The sequence below is a fragment of the Sylvia atricapilla genome, assembly GCF_009819655.1.
Source record: "Sylvia atricapilla isolate bSylAtr1 chromosome W unlocalized genomic scaffold, bSylAtr1.pri scaffold_60_arrow_ctg1, whole genome shotgun sequence".
NCBI lineage: Eukaryota > Metazoa > Chordata > Aves > Passeriformes > Sylviidae > Sylvia > Sylvia atricapilla.
In genome coordinates this window covers 208,681-229,938 of record NW_027077027.1, presented here as the reverse complement: position 1 = coordinate 229,938, position 21,258 = coordinate 208,681, and the positions used below count along the sequence as shown (strand labels likewise).

General features: G+C 45.0%; 1 protein-coding gene across 1 annotated transcript in view; it reads right to left on the bottom strand.

Annotated features, from left to right (window-relative positions):
• Positions 1-21,258, bottom strand: part of LOC136374683 (phospholipid-transporting ATPase IG-like) — a 76,763-nt gene that overhangs the window by 25,399 nt on the left and 30,106 nt on the right. Inside the window, exons 2-9 of the mRNA XM_066340084.1 lie at positions 20,837-20,959; positions 19,013-19,102; positions 11,324-11,404; positions 9,722-9,829; positions 8,961-9,089; positions 2,200-2,303; positions 1,487-1,537; positions 512-576 (exon numbers count right to left, since the gene is read on the bottom strand). Coding sequence (XP_066196181.1) covers positions 512-576; positions 1,487-1,537; positions 2,200-2,303; positions 8,961-9,089; positions 9,722-9,829; positions 11,324-11,404; positions 19,013-19,102; positions 20,837-20,959 — 751 coding nt within the window. The remainder of the gene's footprint in view (positions 1-511; positions 577-1,486; positions 1,538-2,199; positions 2,304-8,960; positions 9,090-9,721; positions 9,830-11,323; positions 11,405-19,012; positions 19,103-20,836; positions 20,960-21,258) is intronic.

The following is a 21,258-nucleotide window of genomic DNA, read 5'->3' as shown; positions in this document are numbered from 1 at the left end:
TATTTGGCCATCAGGGACATCGGTGTTTACATCAAACTCCAATCCCAGCTGAAGGAAGAGGCATTACCCAAGGACTGTTCACCTACAGAAACCTCTGAGGCTGTTAAGTAATGTCACTGCTGTATCCCAAAACATGAACAGAAGCCCATGGATCACATACAGTCAGGAAAAGCATCAGTCTCCCATCACAGCCGTCACCCTCCATCACCAGGGTCTGAGACTGTGCTCCCAGCAAAGGCTCTGGGGACAACTCCTTGCTCATCGTGTCTCAGGCAAAAAGAAAAGCTTGCTCTGGTGTATTAACACAACTGGGCAGCCCTGCAGATAGAATCAGTGTCTCCTAATTTCACCCTGGCCACTTTGCAACCAGCTTTGCACGAAAACTGCAGCTGTACAGCCCAGGTAGACAGGCTGTAGAGAAGTATGTTCCCTCTCCAGAATTAGCAGTGAACATCTACATTTGTCATTACTTATCAGAACTATTTAAATAAACAAATAAAAATAACTTCACCATAAATCTTCTTGGTATTCTTGAGGGTAGCACCTTTCAACAACAGGTTTTCAGGACCCAAAGACCTAAACATAAATGAAATGATAACATTACATCACTCAAAGAACATTCAAACTACTTTATAAATTAGAATAAGAAATAGGATATAAAGATAAACAAAGGTTCCTTATGTCTGATTACATGATTTGTATGTTAAATTGGGGCCTTGTTTGAATTTGTTTTTCTCTTTATATAATTACATTTCCATTTCATCTTACAAATACTATCCCCAATGCACAAAGTTCCACTCTTATTGGGGAATTTTCAGTAAGGCTTTTGAGGAATAACTGCAAAATGTTCAGATCCAGTATGTTCCAGTACTTAAAAAAAAAAAAAAAAACAACAACAAAAAACCAAAACAAAACAAAACAAAAAAAAAAAAACAAACCCACAAAAAAAACAGTGTTAAAATCATCAGAAGCCTGTCCATTCCAGTCCAGTCAATCAATGGCACCATCAAAGCTGACAGCCCCATTTGTGTTTTTATTTCTCTTTGAAACCCCCAGTGACCCTCTGTTGCTTCCAGGGTATGAATAGACCCACCAGAGAACAAAATCCATCCAACATGCTCTGGTGAAAGCCAACTCTTTTGGATGGCTTATGAACATTATTTGCTCATTTTTCCCATGAAACACTCTGGTTGATGTTTGAGTTTTTGCTTACCTTTGAATTACAATATTTTGTCATTGCCTGGTAAATTTGTGCCTCATCAGCAGGGCAGGACATTACCAGGTGGTCCTGCACTGCTTCCCCAAAAGGGGCTCAAATAAATCACAGGATGGCAGAAAGGAGGCCTCCTTTTAGAATGAAATCTTTGGAATGGTTAAAGAAAAAAATAATATTCCCAAATGATGGCAGGACAAGCTCAGATCCTTGAAATTCTCTGTAGATGCCCAACCCCTCTGAGGAGGGCCAACAGACAGCTGCAAGACCAACCTGGCTACGGGCTCTTGGTTACTCCTGTAGATGATAACTCGTCCAACAAATCTGTGATAAAAATATTAGAAACTTGTATTACAAACACATTATAGATACCACAAACATATCAAAGAAAAGTCATTGAAAGGAAATAGAAGCAAATACAGAAACAAGTGAATTGGAGAGTTTAATGTTTCAGAGGGGTGGCTGTGCTCAGGACAGGGAGAAGCCACACACTCCCCATGCTCAGGGGTGCCTGTGTGCTTACACACCCCAGGACATCCCCATTACAGACTGCAACATACCCCAGAAAACCTCCCTCAAAGGATTTAACCACATAGACCACTTACTCCTGGAAGTCATTCAGCCCAATGCATTTTAATGGGAAGGTAGAGTGGCCTAAAAATAGGTACATTGGTCCTAAAAATAGGACCATTACTGCTTCTGAGCTGACAAAACCCAGCTCATTATACCACAAAAAGTGTTGCACAAGGAAAGCTCTTCTGCAGACACTGAGCTTTGAAGACTTTGCCATCCTCATACAGAGGAGGTCCAGTAGCTTATCACTGCTTTGAGATACCTTTTGGTTTCTGATGGCCTTTTGGAAAGATGGCCTTTGCTTTGCTGAACTACAGATACCCCAAGTGATGGTGCTGAGGTGTCTGCAGGGGAATGACAGCAGGCAGCTGCAGGGCAGGACAGGCAGGGGAGGATGCAGGAGGGACACTCACTTGTAGAGGTCAGGCTGCGGCTGTTCACACTCAATTGTGGCTGTGAGGGCATCAATGGCTTCATCAGTGCAGAGCACAGTGGTGTCCCGCACCGCGTAGTGAGTCTGGGCACAGGAGCACAGGCAGTGTCACCGCAAGCCCCAGCAACAATCCCACCCCCAAGTTTTATACCCCATCACTTAAAATGCCACTGTGCACAAGCCTGTCAGCACCAGCAGCTCTCCCAAGCCCTTGCCACACTCCCACAAAGCAGCTGAAGCATCTCTCAGTGAAAGAATGAAGTCACTAACGCTTAAGAGAAACCACAGTAGCAAGCAGCTGCTGGGTGTCTCTCAGTAACACATGCACCAAAAGCAGAGCATTCTTGGTTTTTCCCTGGGGACTTGCCCTAGTTGGGGTGGAGGGGAGGCTGCAGGTGGCCCTGTGAAGAAGAGGCTCTTGGGGATCACCTGCCCTGGATCCTGAGGGTAACTAGACACCAGCTCCAGCACCAGGGATCAGGCAGAGCACTGGCAGACTCCAAGCTATTTTTAGCACTGCTGCAAAAAGGTTCATCTCTCATAATTAACTGAAAAGCCCACAAAGGATCTGCTCGCTGCCTTTCAGGCTCTATTTATAGGAGCTACTCAGAGCTCCAAGTCACGGCGGGCTGCAGGGCAGGCTGCCTCAATCCATCTTCATAAACAAATTCATTAAAACGCTTCCTCTGCTCCTGACAAGTGCGTCCCCTTCCCTGCACATCCCAGGAGGCATCGCCACGTTACACACACCATCATCATGGCATTAGAAATCCCCACCTTCCTGCTGCTTTGCTAACCTGCCTGGCTTTTCCAACTGAAAATGCTCGAGCACATGTGGATCTCCGGTCTAGATCATAGCTTTTGTAAAGCACAAGTCAAAATTGTTCCTGCAGCGCCCGGTACCAAACCCAGCCCTTGTGTGGGGTTTTGCAATGCTCTCATCAGCAGAGACACTGTGCAATTACTGAGTGATACTTCAAAGCTGCCTAAAGTTAGGGCCCCTTTGAGAGGTCGGACCCAGCTACGACACGTCCACACTGATGCAGTGATGAATGCCGTACCGACGTTTATTGTTTGTGCATTCATATTTATCCTCTTACAACTTTATTGACATTACAAGGCACACAAAGAATGTACACATTTGCCACCTTAAGGTGGCTACTGTATTAGCACTATACATCTACATGTCAACACCCGTTAGTACCCGAAATACTTTAAGAAAGAGAGGTGAATTTTTGCTGCGCCACAACCTGAATTTCCACTGCGCCACAAAGGCCCACAGGTCCCGCAGACCCAAGGAGCCCACAGGCCCCACAGGCCAAAGGGCCCAGTCTGGAATTCCTCACACCTCATTCCAAATACAAATCATGCCCTCCATCTCTTAGAAACTCCGCTACAATTCCCCCTTTTTTCTTTTTGAGCAATCCAGACTGAATCAGAGGCACGACTCAGCAATTTTTGCATACAGCATAGCAGGCAAGGCACACACACTAAAACAACTACAATTGCAATACCACACATAATACTAAAATGAACCAAGTCTTTGACCCAACCAGTCAAACTCCATGAATTGAACCATTGGTCAAAAGGGGTGTTGACAACCATAAACTTCTTTAGATTGTTCCTCAGTTGCGTGAGTTGTTTATAGATGGACTGTGAATGGTAACTTAAATATTATCTATAACTTAACTTAGCTTATCTTAACGTAACTTATCTTAATGTAACTTAACTTATGTAATTGGTATAACTTATTTAACTTACTTAACTGGTATAACTTGGCCAAGTTATAATTTATACTATATACTTATGACTATTTAACTTAACTCTATGTAACTTGATTCTATAACTGTATTTATATAACTACTTTGTAACTGTTACACATTATAAAATTAACTCTTATCAGCACCGGAGGTGTCACAGAGCACGTCGGGCAAATGGTGGTCGTCAACGTTGTTGACACTATTTCGTGGTATTTCTGGCTGGGGACATGCACGGGTGAATCGACTCGGTACCCAAACAGATCCAGATCCTTTCCTGATCAACTCAGCGAAAGCCTCTGATCTGTTCATGACCCGACTTTTTGGCTGGACAGGCAAAAACAAGCACTCAAGGATGATTGGCGTCTCCCCCTTTTCTTTTTGCCATTGAAAAACAATGGCAAACGGGCAGTTAAAGGTATTAGACAGGAAAAGTGACAAAGGTAATTGTTCCAAACGACGAGCACTCCAGCCATGCTGTAATTTCTCTGAAATTCGACATAAAGCCTCACAAATTGCGACAAAGTTCTGTCATATGATTGTCCATATTATATTTTTGGCACCACACAGCCTTTTGACCAGATTCACCACATTTGTAACAAGTGATGTTGCTTGGATGCGGCAATTCATCATCGTGGTCAGAACACTCGCTCTCCCCCCCGGATCCACCTGACAAGGCAGCTGCAATGATGTGACCTTGCCTTTCCACAGCATCGTGGACAGCTGTTGCAAGTGCTGCAATCTGACTATTTTGCTCTGCTCGTGTTGCAACCACTAACATTTCATCCACTGGATTGCCTTGTGGAAGAGTGGCTAAAATGGTCCTCGTATGTGCATTGGCATTCTCAAAGGCTAGAGAGCGAAGCAAATGTTCTTGTACCTCTGGTGTCATATCTGGTGCATCCTTCAGAGCAGCCGACAATCTATCAACGAATTGTCCATATGGCTCTGCGGCACCCTGCTTTATTGTAGAATAGGGTGCTGGTTTTTTCTTATCTGGAACTAAAAGCAATGCCTTGTGGGCTAGCGATTGAGACAGTTGATGAACCTCCAGCGGAAAGGTGAGCTGAACATTAGTTGTTGCATAGGGTCCGTTACCTGTTAACATGTCAGGCTGGATACCATATAAAGGATCTCCCTCAGTTTGGTGTCGGTTAGCTTCTTCAATCGCTAACCGTCTCCATTCTCGTTCAAAAATAAGAAATTGTGATGGAGTTAACAACAGTGAGGCAATGCTGGTAGAATCTGCAGGACAAAGCACATCTGCTGTAAAGATGTATTGAATGATGTTTCTGGTTGCTTCTGATCTGATACCATAGTTTGTAACTGTTTGTTTCGCTGACTGCAGAACCTTCCACTCATGAGGCTCCCAGGTAGCGCTTCCATTATTGATGATAAATGGACAAGACAAGGCACTTGCAGTTTCCCAGTCCCCATCCGACATAGCATTCTTCCGAACTGCAGCCCAACGTCTCTCAATGGGATTGCTTGACATGGCTGGCAGTGATACCTGCTGGGTCAACGGGAGAACTGCCGGTGCAGGAGGTGCTGTTGGCATGACTGAAGGAGGATTGTCTTCCTTCTGTGACTGTGACTGTGTTCGTTTTTCCAACAAGTCTTGTCGAGTGGACAGTTCAGTAAGCTTAGCTATTATTTGTTGCAAGTCCTTTGCACGCTGCGAAGTTACCTGAGATCGCTGCTTGCCACGCAAATTGTTATTAAGTCCGTCACTGTCAGAATCAAACTCTGGGTCATGGGGAAGAGGGCAATCTGCGGCAGCTGCGGAGGTTTGTGTCTGAGTTGTTGTGACTCTGGCCGCTGTTGTCAGGGGAGACGGAGCCACCCCACCTTCCACAAGCCCCGCCGCTTCCCGAGTTCCGGGGGAGGGAAGGGGCTGTGATGCTGCGCTGCTGTCTCCGCCTTGCGCTCTGCCCCCTTGCATCATGCCTGTGGCCAGCTCCCTCTCGTCACCGACTCTGCCTGCCGTCTCATCTTTCACCACGCCCTCAGAATCTGGCGGGCGTGCTCCTTCCTGACCAGGGTTGGATTGCGCCGGAGCGGATGGAGGAAGATCCAGTCCCTGGACATGTTGGATCACGTCTTGCAACGTGGGGCTCACGGCAGCCCATGCTCCTTTCATGGGGCAGGTGTTATAAATACCAAATTATCTCGCCAGCCTAGAGGGTTTTCGCGTTTCATTATTTTCGATCCCCGTACCGATCTTGGAGGGCTTCTGATCCTCTGCGTTTTCAGTCCTCTCATCCTCCAGAGCCTGAATTGCGGCTTCTGCAGCTTTTCTTTCAGCCGCAAGCATTTGTAAGGTAACCAAAGTCTTTTTCCACACTATTCCTAATTCCTGAGTGACCTTTCCTTCTTTTCCGCCACCGATCGAACAGTCCCATAACATTTCTCCTATCTCTCGCCACGCCGTCTCACTAAAAACAAGCGACGGCTTGTTCAGCTTTCCTCGCTTCCTGGCCCATAGGGCCAACTGTTCTAAGTCCGCTTCTTTTAATTTTTCTCCTCTCTTAGAAATAATATTGACAAGAAGTCGTGTAGCTGCCGGCATTTCTCGATCCATGTTTTTTGGGTTGGTTTTTTTTTTTTCCCCACTGTCTCTTTGTTCCGCAGCATACGCAGCTTACCTGCCACTAGGGTGCGTCAGGGCAGCCTCATAGGTCGCTACTCCGAACACACCTTTCGACCTCTCGTGCTTTCTGCCTTCGCTTACTTCCCCGGCCGAACTGAGCCGACTCTGTTCTGAAGCAAGCTCTCCTGTGTCCAGGAGACCGCAATTCGTCCACTTCCTGGGGACGAAGCGTGATTCATCCATGATGAATCCCGTGAAACGCTCCGCGACCAGCGCGGGTTGGCAATTCTACGTGGCCCACGTCTGAGCTGACTCCCTGAAACTGCTTCCCGGCGGGCTGCTTCTGCGGTTAGGGGTAGGCAGCAAAACAAAGCAGGGAGTCCTGCTGAGCCCCTTCTTTCGGCTAGCGGACCGTACCCACCCGCATTCGGGGGGCACGGTAACCAAAGCAAGGGTCCCTAGTTCAAGCGCCACTTAAAGTTAGGGTCTCTTTGAGAGGTCGGACCAAGCTACGACACGTCCACACTGATGCAGTGATGAATGCCGTACCGACGTTTATTGTTTGTGCATTCATATTTATCCTCTTACAACTTTATTGACATTACAAGGCACACAAAGAATGTACACATTTGCCACCTTAAGGTGGCTACTGTATTAGCACCATACATCGACATGTGAACACCCGTTAGTACCCGAAATACCTTAAGAAAGAGAGGTGAATTTTTGCTGCGCCACAACCTGAATTTCCACTGCGCCACAAAGGCCCACAGGTCCCGCAGACCCAAGGAGCCCACAGGCCCCACAGGCCAAAGGGCCCAGTCTGGAATTCCTCACACCTCATTCCAAACACAAATCATGCCCTCCATCTCTTAGAAACTCCGCTACAGCCTCCTCCCAATCAATTCCATGATCTTTACATCCTCCAGTGCATTTAGAAAACACGTTCTTTTAGCTAATGTATGGCCAAAGATTTGTGCTTCAAAGACAGTCCTGACAAAATCTCTTTTACAGTTCTATTCCAGTTTCACTTAATCAGGCACCTCTCCCGTACCTCAACCTGACATGCCCCAATTACCAGAAAAAGCCCCACCAGGAAGGCAGCAGATACCCCTGCAGATGAGGTCTGGTGATTACCCAAGCATGTTTCCCTCATCCCCCTTTTGCAGCAAACCCTAGTTACTAATGTTAGATCTACTTCCCCAAACAGAGCTGGCTTTTCTATTCCCTCTTCCCCTTCAAACTCATCTTCACCTTGTCATGAAACAGGAGACAGCTCCCAGTCACCTACAGGAATCCACAAACCAAGAAAAAAACACCACAGTGCTTGATATAGAAACTCAGCATCGCATCTCCAGACTCACAAGTTAATAAGAGCCAAGACTCTGCAAAAGTAATGTGAGCTGATGCATATAATACACCTGACACAAATAAGCAATAGCCTTTTAACATGGTCAGCTATTTTTAGCCTCAAGTCACTTCAAGGCTCCAACTCCACCGCACTAGTGGAACCAGCACTGTGCCACCAGCTCCCACACAGGTTATCCAGCACCAATTAACAGCCACCCATAGAGAAGAGCCACAAATCCCAGATAAACATATCAGATCCACAGTGGTATTCCCACTGACTTCAGAGTATGCTGGAATGAATGAATCATGTCATTTAAAGTATCTTCCAGTCCTACTACTGCAGCTGCTAGTATCTGGATAAATATTTCTCAAACTCAAGTGCAACCAAATGTGCATGTCTTCTGACATATATATATAAGTTCTTTGTTGTTGCTTCTTTCCCTAGGTTAGAAAAGGGGAGATAGAGAAAGAAAGAAAATAAACTGAAGATATTCATCCTGAGTAAGACTAGTATTAAGTTTCACTACTTGCTTCAGGGAAAGGGAGAGAAAATCCCAGAAGCAATGCTTTTCTCACACTGGTGAAAAATTCCCCAAATCAATCTAGACGTGCTGCCTCAAAGAAGTCCCTCATCTCACTGGAAATGCTTGGTTAAGTAAGTGTTGGCAGTTCTGGAAAGGAGCTGGAGAGCTGCAGGCACTGCTCCCCTGACGCACCAGAGCTCACGGTGTGGCTGGGGCAGGGAAGCACTAACAGGCTGCCTGGGCTGGGCAGTGCAGTTGTATTGATAAATGCCAATCCAATTTGGGGCAGAGCCAGCAGAAATGGCCCTTGAAGACAAAACAGAGTACAAACAATCCCCCAGGTCTTCACTGTTGATGCACTGGAAGCAGACAAGAGGCAGGAGCTGTTAAAGAGCCATGCAGCCACAGGGGTGGGCTCCATAGCAGCACCCTCCAGTTGAGCACAGCCCCCACCCTGCAAGCAGTGCCACCCCCAAGTACCCAAGCACCAGCTCCCACACACTGCCCCACCCAACCGCCTCACCTTGAAATTGGACTCGCCATCAAGGCTCGCTGTAGTGACATAACAGGTCCCATCAGTGCTGCTGGAGGCCAAAAATATCAAGTCACAGGGGAAGGTCTCATCTGCTTTCACTTCTACTATGTCTCCAACCTAGGAGAAAGGAAATATCTGCATGAAAAGTCCTCTCAGTTGTTATTAGATGATTATGATTTAGCTTCTCTCAAAGCTTAAAAGAAATCACCTTGGCTAAAAGGTAAACTGGGGTCCAAGAGGTGCACAGATCCCTGAACATCATTCCAACAGTGATGGGGCACCTGATCCATCACCTGATGGGGCGATCCAGCCCCACACTGACTCAGAGCACTCACGTGGCAATGTTAGTATTTATTTCTCTGCTAAATCTTGATGGAGCAAGAGACTGTACTTGCCTGAAGTGCAGTGCGATAAATTAACGCCGAAGCTAAGTGTACTTTCCTGGTGTCCTTGGGAGAGTTGGAAATATCAGAGGACTGCCTGTCCTGGAGAAGTGCAAAATGCTGACAGATCTGCCACTTGTCAGCCCCGCTACAGCTTTTGTGAAACAGCTTTTCAAAAGCAATCAAAGGCAGCTTCACTCCTTAACTGGGAACAGCTCTGGGAGCATCTCATCTGAAAGTGAGCACGCTGGGACAGCTCTAACCCAGTACACCCCTCCTCCCCTGCCCTTATCCCCTCAGCACACAGCTCTTGTGTTCCCATCAGCCTCAGGGAGAACCACATGCAAGTTCTCAGTTAACAGTTACCTTGATTTTTTCACTCTCTTTCCGCACTTGCTTTGCATTTTCGACAACAAAGACGTTGATTTTGTTCACTTCGTTGTCAGCTCTGTGCCTCAACCAGTCCTCGTACCCCTAAGGCACAGACACAAGGCTACACAAACTTGTAACAAAGTGAGTAAACTACTGAAAAAGGAGGAGTGAGGATGAGAGGGACACATAAAAACAATGAATAAGGCAACCGCCCTCGGACCTCCTTCAGGCCTGATAAAACATCAACCAGAGTGACTCAGACTGAATCAATTTATTTTAAAAACTTCATATGCATATTTGACAGATTCAGAACAGATCAAAATAACACAAAAATAATCTATATGTGGGGCATGCAACAAGCAGCTAAACTACTGTAACACATTTCTATTATGCTCAGCTGTCCTTGGTTGTAGTTTAGGATGTATTCTATCACCATCTTCAGTTAATGGCCCATCAATGCCTTGTGCATGACTCATAGATAACTCCCTCTGGGAGTTATCTCTCTTTAATGGGCCATCAAGGACCTCCTATATGACTCATCACCCCATTGTGAGATGCTCCGCCCAGGGGGAGGAGCTAAGCATTCTCACCTGGATATAAGCTGAGATTTGGGACAGTACAGGCAGCCCTTACCTACTGGATTTCCAGAGGACCAGAGCTACCAGACCTTTCTATGACATCACTGCTTTAGGAAGACCGCCTCACCTGGACTGCTTCCAGCTTCCATCACCCTGATCAGGTTGTATTCTGTCTCTGTCAGTGTTTTGTTTTTTTTTTTTTTTTTTTTTTTTTTTTTTTTTTTTTTTGTGTGTGTTTTTTTATTGCATTTATTTTATTTTTTTATATTTTTTCCTTTTCTTCTCATTAAATTGTATTTCTGACTTGGAGCCTCTCACTCGGTTTGTTTTCAAACCACAACATCAGCTTTGGTATGAACAGACTGATAATATGAATAATACACTCAGCAGCCTGCAACTCTTTCCTATGGTAACGCAGGATGACACTCTTCCTCTTCATTCTTGACTGGAAGAATAAAACTGAGATTTGAAGCAGATTTTATTCTAGCTCTCCCTTTCCAGCCCCTGTAGAAGAAACATCTTTTTTTTATTATTCAATCAGGAAATTTTAAATGGCATGTGTGCCTGTGATGGGAGGCAAAAGGTCTTTTAACACTTCAAGAAGATGAGGACTGCATGTTTTCAGGACTAGCTGAGTGGCTGAACAGAATCTGTCCTTTCCACCTACCAACATGGGAGAGAAGTGTGGGCTGTATTTGGAGCACGTCTGCAAGGACTCAGAGAGTGTTTCTAGGAGGAAAAACATTCAAGTAACACCAGACCTACAGCAGAAAACTTTACTGACCCTCATGGCCTGCTTTCAACAGCACAGGGATGCTTTACATTGCCAGAACAGGGGACACCAACACCCACACTCAAAATGCACCACCCTCCTTAAAAGCACCAGTGCCTCCCTCACCCTCTAAGAAGGGTGCACCAAACCTACCAGCACATGTTGGTGGCTTCTGAGTACATTTAAATACATGTTTCTCTGTCTGTCTCAAAGAGCATCTTCTCCTCCCCACACTGACACCTGTACCTGTTTGATAGCTGTGACAGTGATGACAAAGAAGAGCGGGAGACCACTGGTCACTGGGCTGGTCGGTGTGTCTACTATTACCTGCAGAGAGAAAAATGTATTGCTGAGCCCTGGGTTTTAGGCAGCAGAAGAACCCAAATCTTTGGTTAATGGGGGAGAAAGGGTGCTTATCCCACTGAGGGCAGGCCAGAGCCCAGCAGAGGAGAAAGGGAAGGAAGGGCTGGTTATGAAAGGGAGGGCAGTACCAGTCACCTTGAATCACTGACATTGGGAGGCTAAAAACAACATCCATCAGCCCAAATTACCTACGAAATATACTGCAGAACAGAACATGAATATTTAAGTAAAACAGAAATCCAGGCTTTGTCTTTAAGGTCTCAAATTTGGAGCTCAGAACATGATGTAGGCACCATGGCTGCACAGGGCCCCTGGGGCAGAGAGCTGGATCCTTCCTGAGCTCACTCCAGTGCTTGAGCCAGCACCAGGGTAAAGACCAAGCCCCTTGATCACTAATTAAACCTTCAGGCTGTGGGAAACCACTGTTCCTTCTGACTGTACCGGGACTTGTCCCAAAGGGTAAGAATGGCAGGACAGGTTCATAAGTGGGAAGGAGCACTTTCCACCTTCCAAACCAATACACCAAAACCTGGTCATTTTTCCTGCTGTTCCTGGAGAGAATGGGATCATGAGAGGCAGATGATGAGGGCTCTGATGAAAGGGATGGGGAAACTCAGCAGAAAGACTTTGTGTCCCCACATAGGAACTTTGTCTCTTGTTTGTACTTCCCCAGCACACTCACAAACAGCAGCATCTGGATATTTATTGTTTCAGGCTGCCTGTAAAAAGCTGTGTTAAGGACAGGACTCCTCTTATCAGCTACATGGACATTTTTGACTAAGAAATGCTGTACACTGCAATATTACCCTGCACTACTGAGCCCAGAGAGAAAAGCCAGAAGATTCTGAAGTGGAAGAGGTACACTACAAGAAGCAGACAGACAAATGGCAGATGAGTTAGGTAGCAAGAGGGTAAGACATGATAAACACCAAAAATATTTCCAGGTACACAAAGCTCTGGTTCACTCAAATGGGTGTAAAATGTTTCCAAGCAGAAAGTCTGGTAGAAACCACACTTTGGAGGAACAGCCTTGCATGAGGATAGTGCCAAGTGTCACACAGACACTGCACACAGCACATGTGAGGGCCACTCACCGAGGCAGTATCATGAAGCTTAGGCCAGTAAGCCAAAAGTTATTGGGGGTTAGGTTTTGTTCCTTTTTACTCTAAAGAATTTTTTTCCCCATAAGTTACCAAGGAGACTAAATGTTGTACTTACGACTATCTAACAAAACAAAAGGATGGTAGAAGCTCGGAGGAGGGTGGGGTTTTGGGGCAGATAAAGGACAGAGCTTCAGGCAGCCTGGCACTCTGGTTTTCAGCATTCGGGGAGAAATCATGGCTGGGTTGGCACTCCTGCTGGAGGAGTTCACTGTCTCTGGAGGAGTCCAGTCTTAGGAAATCTGCCATCATCTGCTCGCCCTGGAATTCTGCGCTTCTCTGCCACCCTGCAAGAGCTGGGCCAGCCCTGCCCTGCCGTCGTGGTTCTATTGGCACTGCTCATCTTGCTACAGAGTGACCCTGCATCCCCCCCTGCCCTGCCAGGACACCCTGCCCCTGCCTACTGGCACATCCTGCCACTCCAGCTACCAGCCCGGCACTTTCCACTGTTTCCAGCTTGGTGCTCTGAGGATCCTACAAAGGCACTGAGACCAAACTGCCCTGGGTTTTTGTGAAGCAAATCCCTCGAAGTTCTTAGTACTGTTTTTGTTATCAATGCTGTAATTGTTTTGTTTGTTTGTTTGCTTTGTTATACATACTAGTAAAGAACTGCTATTTCTATTTCCAAAATCTTTTGCCTAAAAGCTTTTAACTGAAAAAATTATAATTAGAAAAAAGGTAGTGGTGGTGGTAGTTTACATTCTCCATTCCAAGGGAAGCTCCAGCTTTCCCTGGCAGATACCTGTCTTCCCAAACCAAGACAGTTATCTTGCAAAAATTGGACAGCAATTCTTGGGAATCCAAGAAGAACTTTGGCTTTCTGCTGAGAAGGGCAAAGTAGAGGACCTCCTCCTACCCAGCAGGAGAGATTCCTGCACTGGATGAGATGTAGTTGTATGTGTTTATGTATAAAAAAACAATACAACTTCTGTCCACATAGATACAAGATTACAGATATAGGAACACAATATCAGATGAGGTGCCTGGAATAATTCATATATGTATTTGGAGTTTGGACTCCCTGCAAAAACCCTGTGGCTGGACACTACTCTTCCCCTTTGTGGCTGGTGAAAAGCTAAGGGACACATGAACAACAAGCCAGGACAAAGGCAGACTCCTCTGAAACTATTTTGAACTGGTTTAAGACTTCAACAGCTTAACAGAAATTTAAATATAAGCATGAACATTTAAGCTATAGGTGGCATTTTTCAAGGTATAACCCTTGGTACTTAAAATGAATGGAGTGGCCCTGAGTGCCTTTTAAGGCAAGTGACATCTCCAGAATGACAAGCACCTGGGGGCAGCTCTATACAGCTACAGTGGATCAGTGCTGTCAAGCTGGGTTTTGCTCAGTTAGATTTGTTTGTTCTCTAAATTGACCATGAGGGCTGCTTCCTGATTTTAGAGGTGCTCACAAAATAAAGACAAGGAGGAACAGCCAGGCTCTTCTCTCACCTGCATACACCTGTGCCTAAAATGGGCAAGCAGCTAGGATGAAACCCAGTTTGTAACTACAATCAGGAATATTCCATGTTCTCCATGGCCAGAGGGTCAATAGATAAAATGTAATAGTACATCACTAAGTGGCCAGCTACACAAAAAGGACATCCTGACTCCAGGGTATCGCTTCAGTTCAAGGCAAATTACAAATTGGGTCTGACAAAATGGAGCAACGCCAGTGAAATGAAGAGACGGAGGCAAGCCAGCTGATGCCGGAGTAAATTTGCCTTTCATGTCACATTGCCAGGAGGAGCCACACACGGCCCTGCCTTGGGATCCCTGCTCCTGCAGCAACCAGAGTGACTGGAAACCAGAATCCTTTACTGTATGGACAAAACATTTCAGGCACTCATCGTTTAAACAGCAGCCTAGGAGGGAGTGATATCCAGGTCCTGAACCACCCAAACCCTGCAGCAGCCACACAAGGCTTTTTTATTTGCTGAGGTAGAGTTCTGGTGCCTATTTCCAGCCATAGAGCTGCTTGTGTGCTGAGCCCTAGTCCTGAGGATTCAAAAGGTGAGCAAAGGCACTGCAGTCATTCTCCCAAACTCCCTTTGCCCCAGCGCATTTTGACAGCTTGCATTTCTTGGATGACAGAACAGGAAATGAGTATTCCTCAGGATTTGCCCCTTCACTCAAGCCACAAAGCAGAGCAGGAAAAGTTTGTGCCTGTAATAAATTTGCTATTTTGCCCATGCAGAGCAACTTCCTGAAGCTTCACGTTTCCAAAACTCATCCTATGCATTTTCTGAATTTTACTGAATACATCCTATCTCTCCTGCTTGCCTTGAAACTCATGATATCTGAGACATAAAAATGTCGCGGTCGGCAGGAGAAATTGCCACGAATCAATACGATTTAATCAGCAAGACTCAGTTTATTAGAAGCATTTACAGAATATATAGCACACCTAATAAGCTCATGCATAAAACTAAAATTAAGCATACCATTGGTTAAATGAAGACGCACAAATCTGACTCCCACCTCTGTATTCCTATGGCTTCTGCTACACATTTGATATTGTCCAGAAGCACCCTCAAGAACCCCAGAGACACAATGTCTCTGTCTAAGGATAAGGGCTGCTAGCATCCTGTTGCTATCCAGCTACAGATTGTTTACATGACCCCTCTTAGATAGCCACTTCCCTACATATCCCCTGTTTTTCTGTTGGGCAAGCATAGCATGGTTTGGCATAGATTGGATGGCAATTTTCATAAGCATATTTTGCAAACATGACATTAAGAAAGGTAGTACAAGTAATATAAGGCAAATTATAAGCAAAGTTATTAACTCCATCTGTAATATTCCCTTCAGTTAACCGGTTATTCCTCATTGACCAAATTTTATTTTAAAAAATTCATTATTTTGTTTCAAAAGCTGTACATGTTGTTGTAGGTCCTGCAGCTTCCAGTGAATGGATTCCGATTGGGTTATCTATCAAAGGAATTGTAATAATAACATATATAAAGTTGGATAATTGTAAATTACTAAAATATTATCTCATTGTCCCAGCTTCTGCAACAGCTGAAAAACTCCTTTTTAGGGAGATGTTGGGGAAGATGAATCAGGGAAACCTTATAAATATAGTTCTTATAGGCTGTATGTAGATTCTATAGGATTTTGTGTCTTGTGTTGGTTAGTCACTGAAAATTAGAATATTCATCACAAAAGGAGATATAATGTATTGTAACAAAGACCTCGCTCTCTTAGCTCTCTTAACTCTCTTACCTCTTAACTCTTGCTCTTACCTCTCCTCTTAGCTCTTACCCTTGCTCTCTCCTGTTGTCTTCCCCCTGCCACCTTGCTCTCTTGCTCCCTTCTCTCTTAGCTCTCACCCTGCTGTTCTTTCTCCCTCTCTTTGGGACTTCCCTTCAGCCGAGGCTGGTGGCTGAAGGCAAGGCCTTTTTACCCACGACCCTTGCAATAAACCCACATGTTCTAGAATATACAGGTTGGCAGAATTCCTTGTCCCAGCTGTCCGCAGATTCGCCTACAGGGAGGGCTTAGGTAGCCTCCTCGAGTAAGGCTCTTCAAGTTTACCTCAAAAGTCTATTCAGCTGTCATATATATAAGGTCAAATTGTCAAGTCAAAGTGACTTGTATTTCGTTTTTGTTGTGCAGAAAACATCTGGATTTGCTGATGAAAACATCTCCTCTAGTTAAAGTCAAAGTGTGGCCAGGACTTTGGCTTTATCTTAGAGTGATATCTCTTAAAACATTTTTAAAACAAAGCTCTTAACAATAGCAACAACAAAATAATCAATCAACAAGTCATGTCTTTGAAATACCTATCTCAAACCTAACTTAACTTACTTATCTTACTTATCCTAACTTACTTTTTATCTTAAAACACAAAAACTTTCTAAATAACTATAAATCTATTATCACTTCAACTTTAAAAACCTTAATCTTAAGTTATACTTATCAAAGCCTAAACTTAAAATAAATTTTATTATTACTTAAACTTCATAAATCTTAAATGTAACTTATACTTAACAAGTCTTAAACCTAAAAACTTAAACCTTAAACCTAAAAGCCTTAAACCTAAAACAAACCACATAAAAATCATTCTTTAATACCAATAAAATACTAAAACACAATCTAACTTGGATTGAAGTACATCAAATCATTACAATTAAAAATTTACTTTTATTTCAACAAAAATAAATGATTACTGCATTTTCTTTTGTGTACTTTGCTTGTGATCATGGCACCTGCTCTGCAAACATTTAGTGGTTTTCACATTTCTCCCTCTCCTGCATGAGGAGTGGGGGCTCAACTCTTGTGCTGAAGCTGAAACTGAAGAGCTGCAATTCTTCCATTCTCCACTGATCGTGGTGGGGGAGGGAACACCATTCGCTGTCGCCTCTCACCACTGCCACTCTCCCCCGCTTTTGTTGCGGTGCTGTGCTGGGGGGGGGGGGGGGGGGGTCGCGCTGCCGCCTCCCTCGCCGCCGCCACTGCGGGAGGTGCAGCCGCCGCCTACCTCCCTCGCCGCCGCCTCCCCCCGTCCCGCGCTTCGTCGCATCCCGGTTGCCGGGAGAGGGGAGGGGGCCGCGCCACCTCGCTCTGTCGCCCTTGCTGCCAGCCCCCCTTGTCGCTCTCAGCTCTGCCTGACCTCTCGCGTTTCACCACGCCCTCAGGGTCTGGCAGCTGTGCCACTTCCTGATCGGTCAGTTCGTTTTCAGAGCTGGCGAGAGAACTTCCGGTCCTGAAGCCATGCGGTCTATTGTCTAGCAAAATGTGGCAGGCATTGTGCCTTTCTCAGGACAGGGGTTACCAACACTGAAAAACTTCGCAGTTTTGGAGGACTTTTGCATCTCTCTGCGTTATTCTTCGTCCCGTTAAAAGCCCAAATGGTGATTTCAGCAGTCTCGGCAGCCTTTGTTTTCGGCCGAGAAAGTCCCCAGGTAATTAAACTTTTTTCCCAAACCACACCGAACTCCCGAGCCATTTTTCTGTCTTTTCCGCCTCCAAATGATACAGTCCCACAGTATTTTTCCTATTTTCTCCACTCTGTCTCACTAAACATGAGCAATGGTCTGGCTAATTTTTTCTCCTTTGTTTTATTAGCCCACAGGGCAGTCATTGTCTTTAATTGTTTCATCTCTCTTAGAGAGAATATTTGAGATGAGCTACGTAGCTGCCTGAAACTTTCTATCCATATCTTTTCCCTTCTGTGTCTTTGTTTCACAAGTTCAGCTTACCGCAGCCATATTCTCCACTCAATGCAAACCTTCGCGGTTCCACTTTTCAAACGGGGCGGTCCCGCCTCCAAGCTCCAAACTCTCTGCTGTCCTTGTGTTGGCGCGCGGCTGCTGGACACGCCGGGCTGCTCGTAACTTATCACCAAACCCGCGCCACTCTCTTAGCTCATGGATCGTATGGGGATTCAGAAAGGACCCCTGTGCATCTCCGTAGGTTAGCAGCCCTGGGAGCTCCTTACGGAGATCTATGTCCTTAATCTGACGCTTTTCTAAAAAGCAAGAGAATAAATCATGTGCTGCTTGCCTCTCCATCCTTTTCGTCAGCGCTGTTGCAGCCTTCCAAGGTCTCCGGCAGCATGTAATGGCCGGACTCTCTGCTGAGGTCGTCCGGGGCGCGGCACCCTGGTGTTTTTCGCCGTCTTCGCTGCTAAAAGACCCGTCCCCCATGCGCCGACCAGCCGTGGTCTGTTCACCTTTATCTCGTTGAGGTCACCATTATGTCGCAGTCGGCGGGAGAAATGCCACGAATCGATACGATTTAATCAGCAAGACTCAGTTTATTAGAAGCGTTTACAGAATATATAGCACACCTAATAAGCTCATGCATAAAACTAAAATTAAGCATACCATTGGTTAAATGAAGACGCACAAATCTGACTCCCACCTCTGCATTCCTATGGCTTCTGCTACACATTTGATATTGTCCAGAAGCACCCTCAAGGACCCCAGAGACACAATGTCTCTGTCTAAGGATAAGGGCTGTTTGTAAAGATAAGGGCTGCTAGCATCCTGTTGCTATCCAGCTGCAGATTGTTTACATGACCCCTCTTAGATAGCCAGTTCCCTACATAAAAATATCACATCACTTGGGGAAATATAGAGTTACAAAACAGAAGTAGTAAAGGTAACAAAAAAAAAATCTTCATTGTGTAGCATCAAGTGTATTTTCAGTGGCTGAATGATCTTAACAGTTAGTATTAAGATGTTTTTTCAGTGTTTCAGCAGTCATTCAAACCCCATCTCAGACAGGCCCAGATATTTTAATTATTTTTATGCCTTAAATGGTGTGGCAGAATTATAACACAGCTTCCAACTCAAAAATTTCCAAAATTCTTATAAGCACAGTTTTAAAGCTCAATTCTTGTTCGAGCTGTGTTTAACATCAGTGCCTAAATAAAACTTGCTCTTAGCATCAAAGCTCTTACCTGCACGAGGAAGATGATGAGGAAGTAGAAGTTGGCAATTCTTCTAAACTGCTCAAAAAGGTTCTTTGGGAGGAAATTCCAGACGGTGTACTGTGGGGAGAGAGGGGGACTCACAAACAGACCAAGGCATGTGGCTGACAGGGACTAGAGGTACAGAATGGGAATGACTGGCACCCAAGAAGGAAGGAGCTCTCCTGCAATGCAGCAAGGGAAGCACAGCAAGGTGGCTGAGCAGCCTGGAGGGCTCCAGGCAGAGATCCAGGTCCCAGAGTTAAGCTCAGGAGCACAATGCAGCTGGATGCTGAGATACCACCAAATCCTTGCTTTGGCTTCCAGCTCCAGCTCTCTGCGGGAACACTGAACAGTTGGAAGTGTCCCATAGTGAGACAACTTCTAAAAAGGCATTTGTAGACACATGATTTCATTACAATATAACCCACAGTGGATATATTTTTTCCAAATTGCCACAACCATCTTAGAGCTACTTTTGTGGTAGGAAAAAAAAAAAAAAAAAAAAAAAAGAGTGCCATGCTGCCCATACAAACTCAGTATTAGGTTATGCTTCATTATAATTTTAAGAAGGCTGCCAAATCAACTACTCTGGAAAGCATGTGGAATTTAAGAACAACATGGAAAATAATGGGTCTAATAGTCTAATATCTATGTTTCAGTCTGTCTGGAATAAAAAAAAAAAAAAAGCAGTCAAGTCTCAAGACCAATGTCCATTTAATTATAAAAGAGACTGGTCAGGTCCCAGGCCTAGCAAATATAAAAGGAAAAAAGAGCAAGGACATAACATTCAAAAATAAATCAAGGAAGAACTAAAATTAGTGCTAAAGCAAACCATTTGTCAGGGAGGGAACTGAGGCAGCAGAAGGTGTCCTCACTGAAGGCCCCTCCTGCAAGCCAGGGAAACGTCAATGGAAATGCTACACAAGTTAAACATGGACAGACTGAAAACTTTTCCCAAAACTAAACCCAGACATACAAAAACAGATAAGATCCAAGATGTATAAAGAAAGAAAGGAGAGGGAAAAACCCCTTTGCAGCTCAAGTACAGCAAAACTGAAGCCTAAGAGTATGCTGAGCATCACAAATCCGAAGCACTGGGATACGTATCTAGCTGTGTTGACAATATAGAATGCCACTTGTTTGATATTTTACTCGAATTGGCTTCAAATCTTTTGAAATAGCTTCATGAATGTCATGGAAAAAAGTTAAGCAGAAGGCAGATGGGTGTCATCACAGTTTTCCACCATAAACAAAAGCTGCATTAATACCATATGTATGTTTCCCCTCCTTTCATCCAAAGGGATAAACAGAGCATGGTTATTTTTGTCTTATGTCAAGAAAGAAAAATCCCACATAACAAAAAAAAGAGGGAATCATATTTTTATGTCCCTTTATAAAATAATGCCACTCTCCCTTTTGCAAATTTGAGTTGCTGTTATCTCATGCTGTATTATACACCGAATGTGTCTTTTCTTCCCAAAGGGGATGCCAGAAGACTTTATAAAACACACCAAAAAAAAAACCCCAACCCCACAAAATCAATGTGTCCATGTGCTTTGCTCTCATCCAGCCTACAAGAACTTGCCCACACCCCCACTGGCATTGATAGGATGACAAAAACCCACTAAGAGAGAGACTGGAACTGTATGTAAGGGCTGTACCAGCCTGCTCCACTTGCAGAGGCACCTTTGCATTCATCCTTGAGGAATTCCGACCCTCTCAGTTTCCAAATCCACCACCAAACAGAAGCAGGGTGAGTACACAAGCAGAAATCATGCAGATGATGCCCCTGGACGGGCAGGGGGAGCTCACCTTGGAGGACACAATCCTGTTGTCGCAGAACTTCTGTGCCACGTACGCCTCCTCAGTGTCTGACAAGGGGCGGTGCCCGACCACTACGGTGCGTGTCCCCACCCGCTTCTCCTCCCCAGCACACTGTCAGGGCAGCCAGGAAAAGGAAAAAACCAGCTTTTAGCTCAAAAAACCTCAAATATTTGTATTAATAGCTCCCAGCTTCTCAGTACACCATGCTGTTTGTTAGAAATAAGGCAGATGGAACTCAAAATTTCACCTCTCTGCCCCAGCCAAAGCACAGAGAATGAAGAACACATAAGGTGATTTAACAAAACCAAGGATGTGCTGAGCCTGAAACACAGCTTTGCTCAGCCATCAGCTCCCAGGACCACAGATGACCCTACACCCCACCAGGACAGGTCACTGCACTCCTGCCTTAT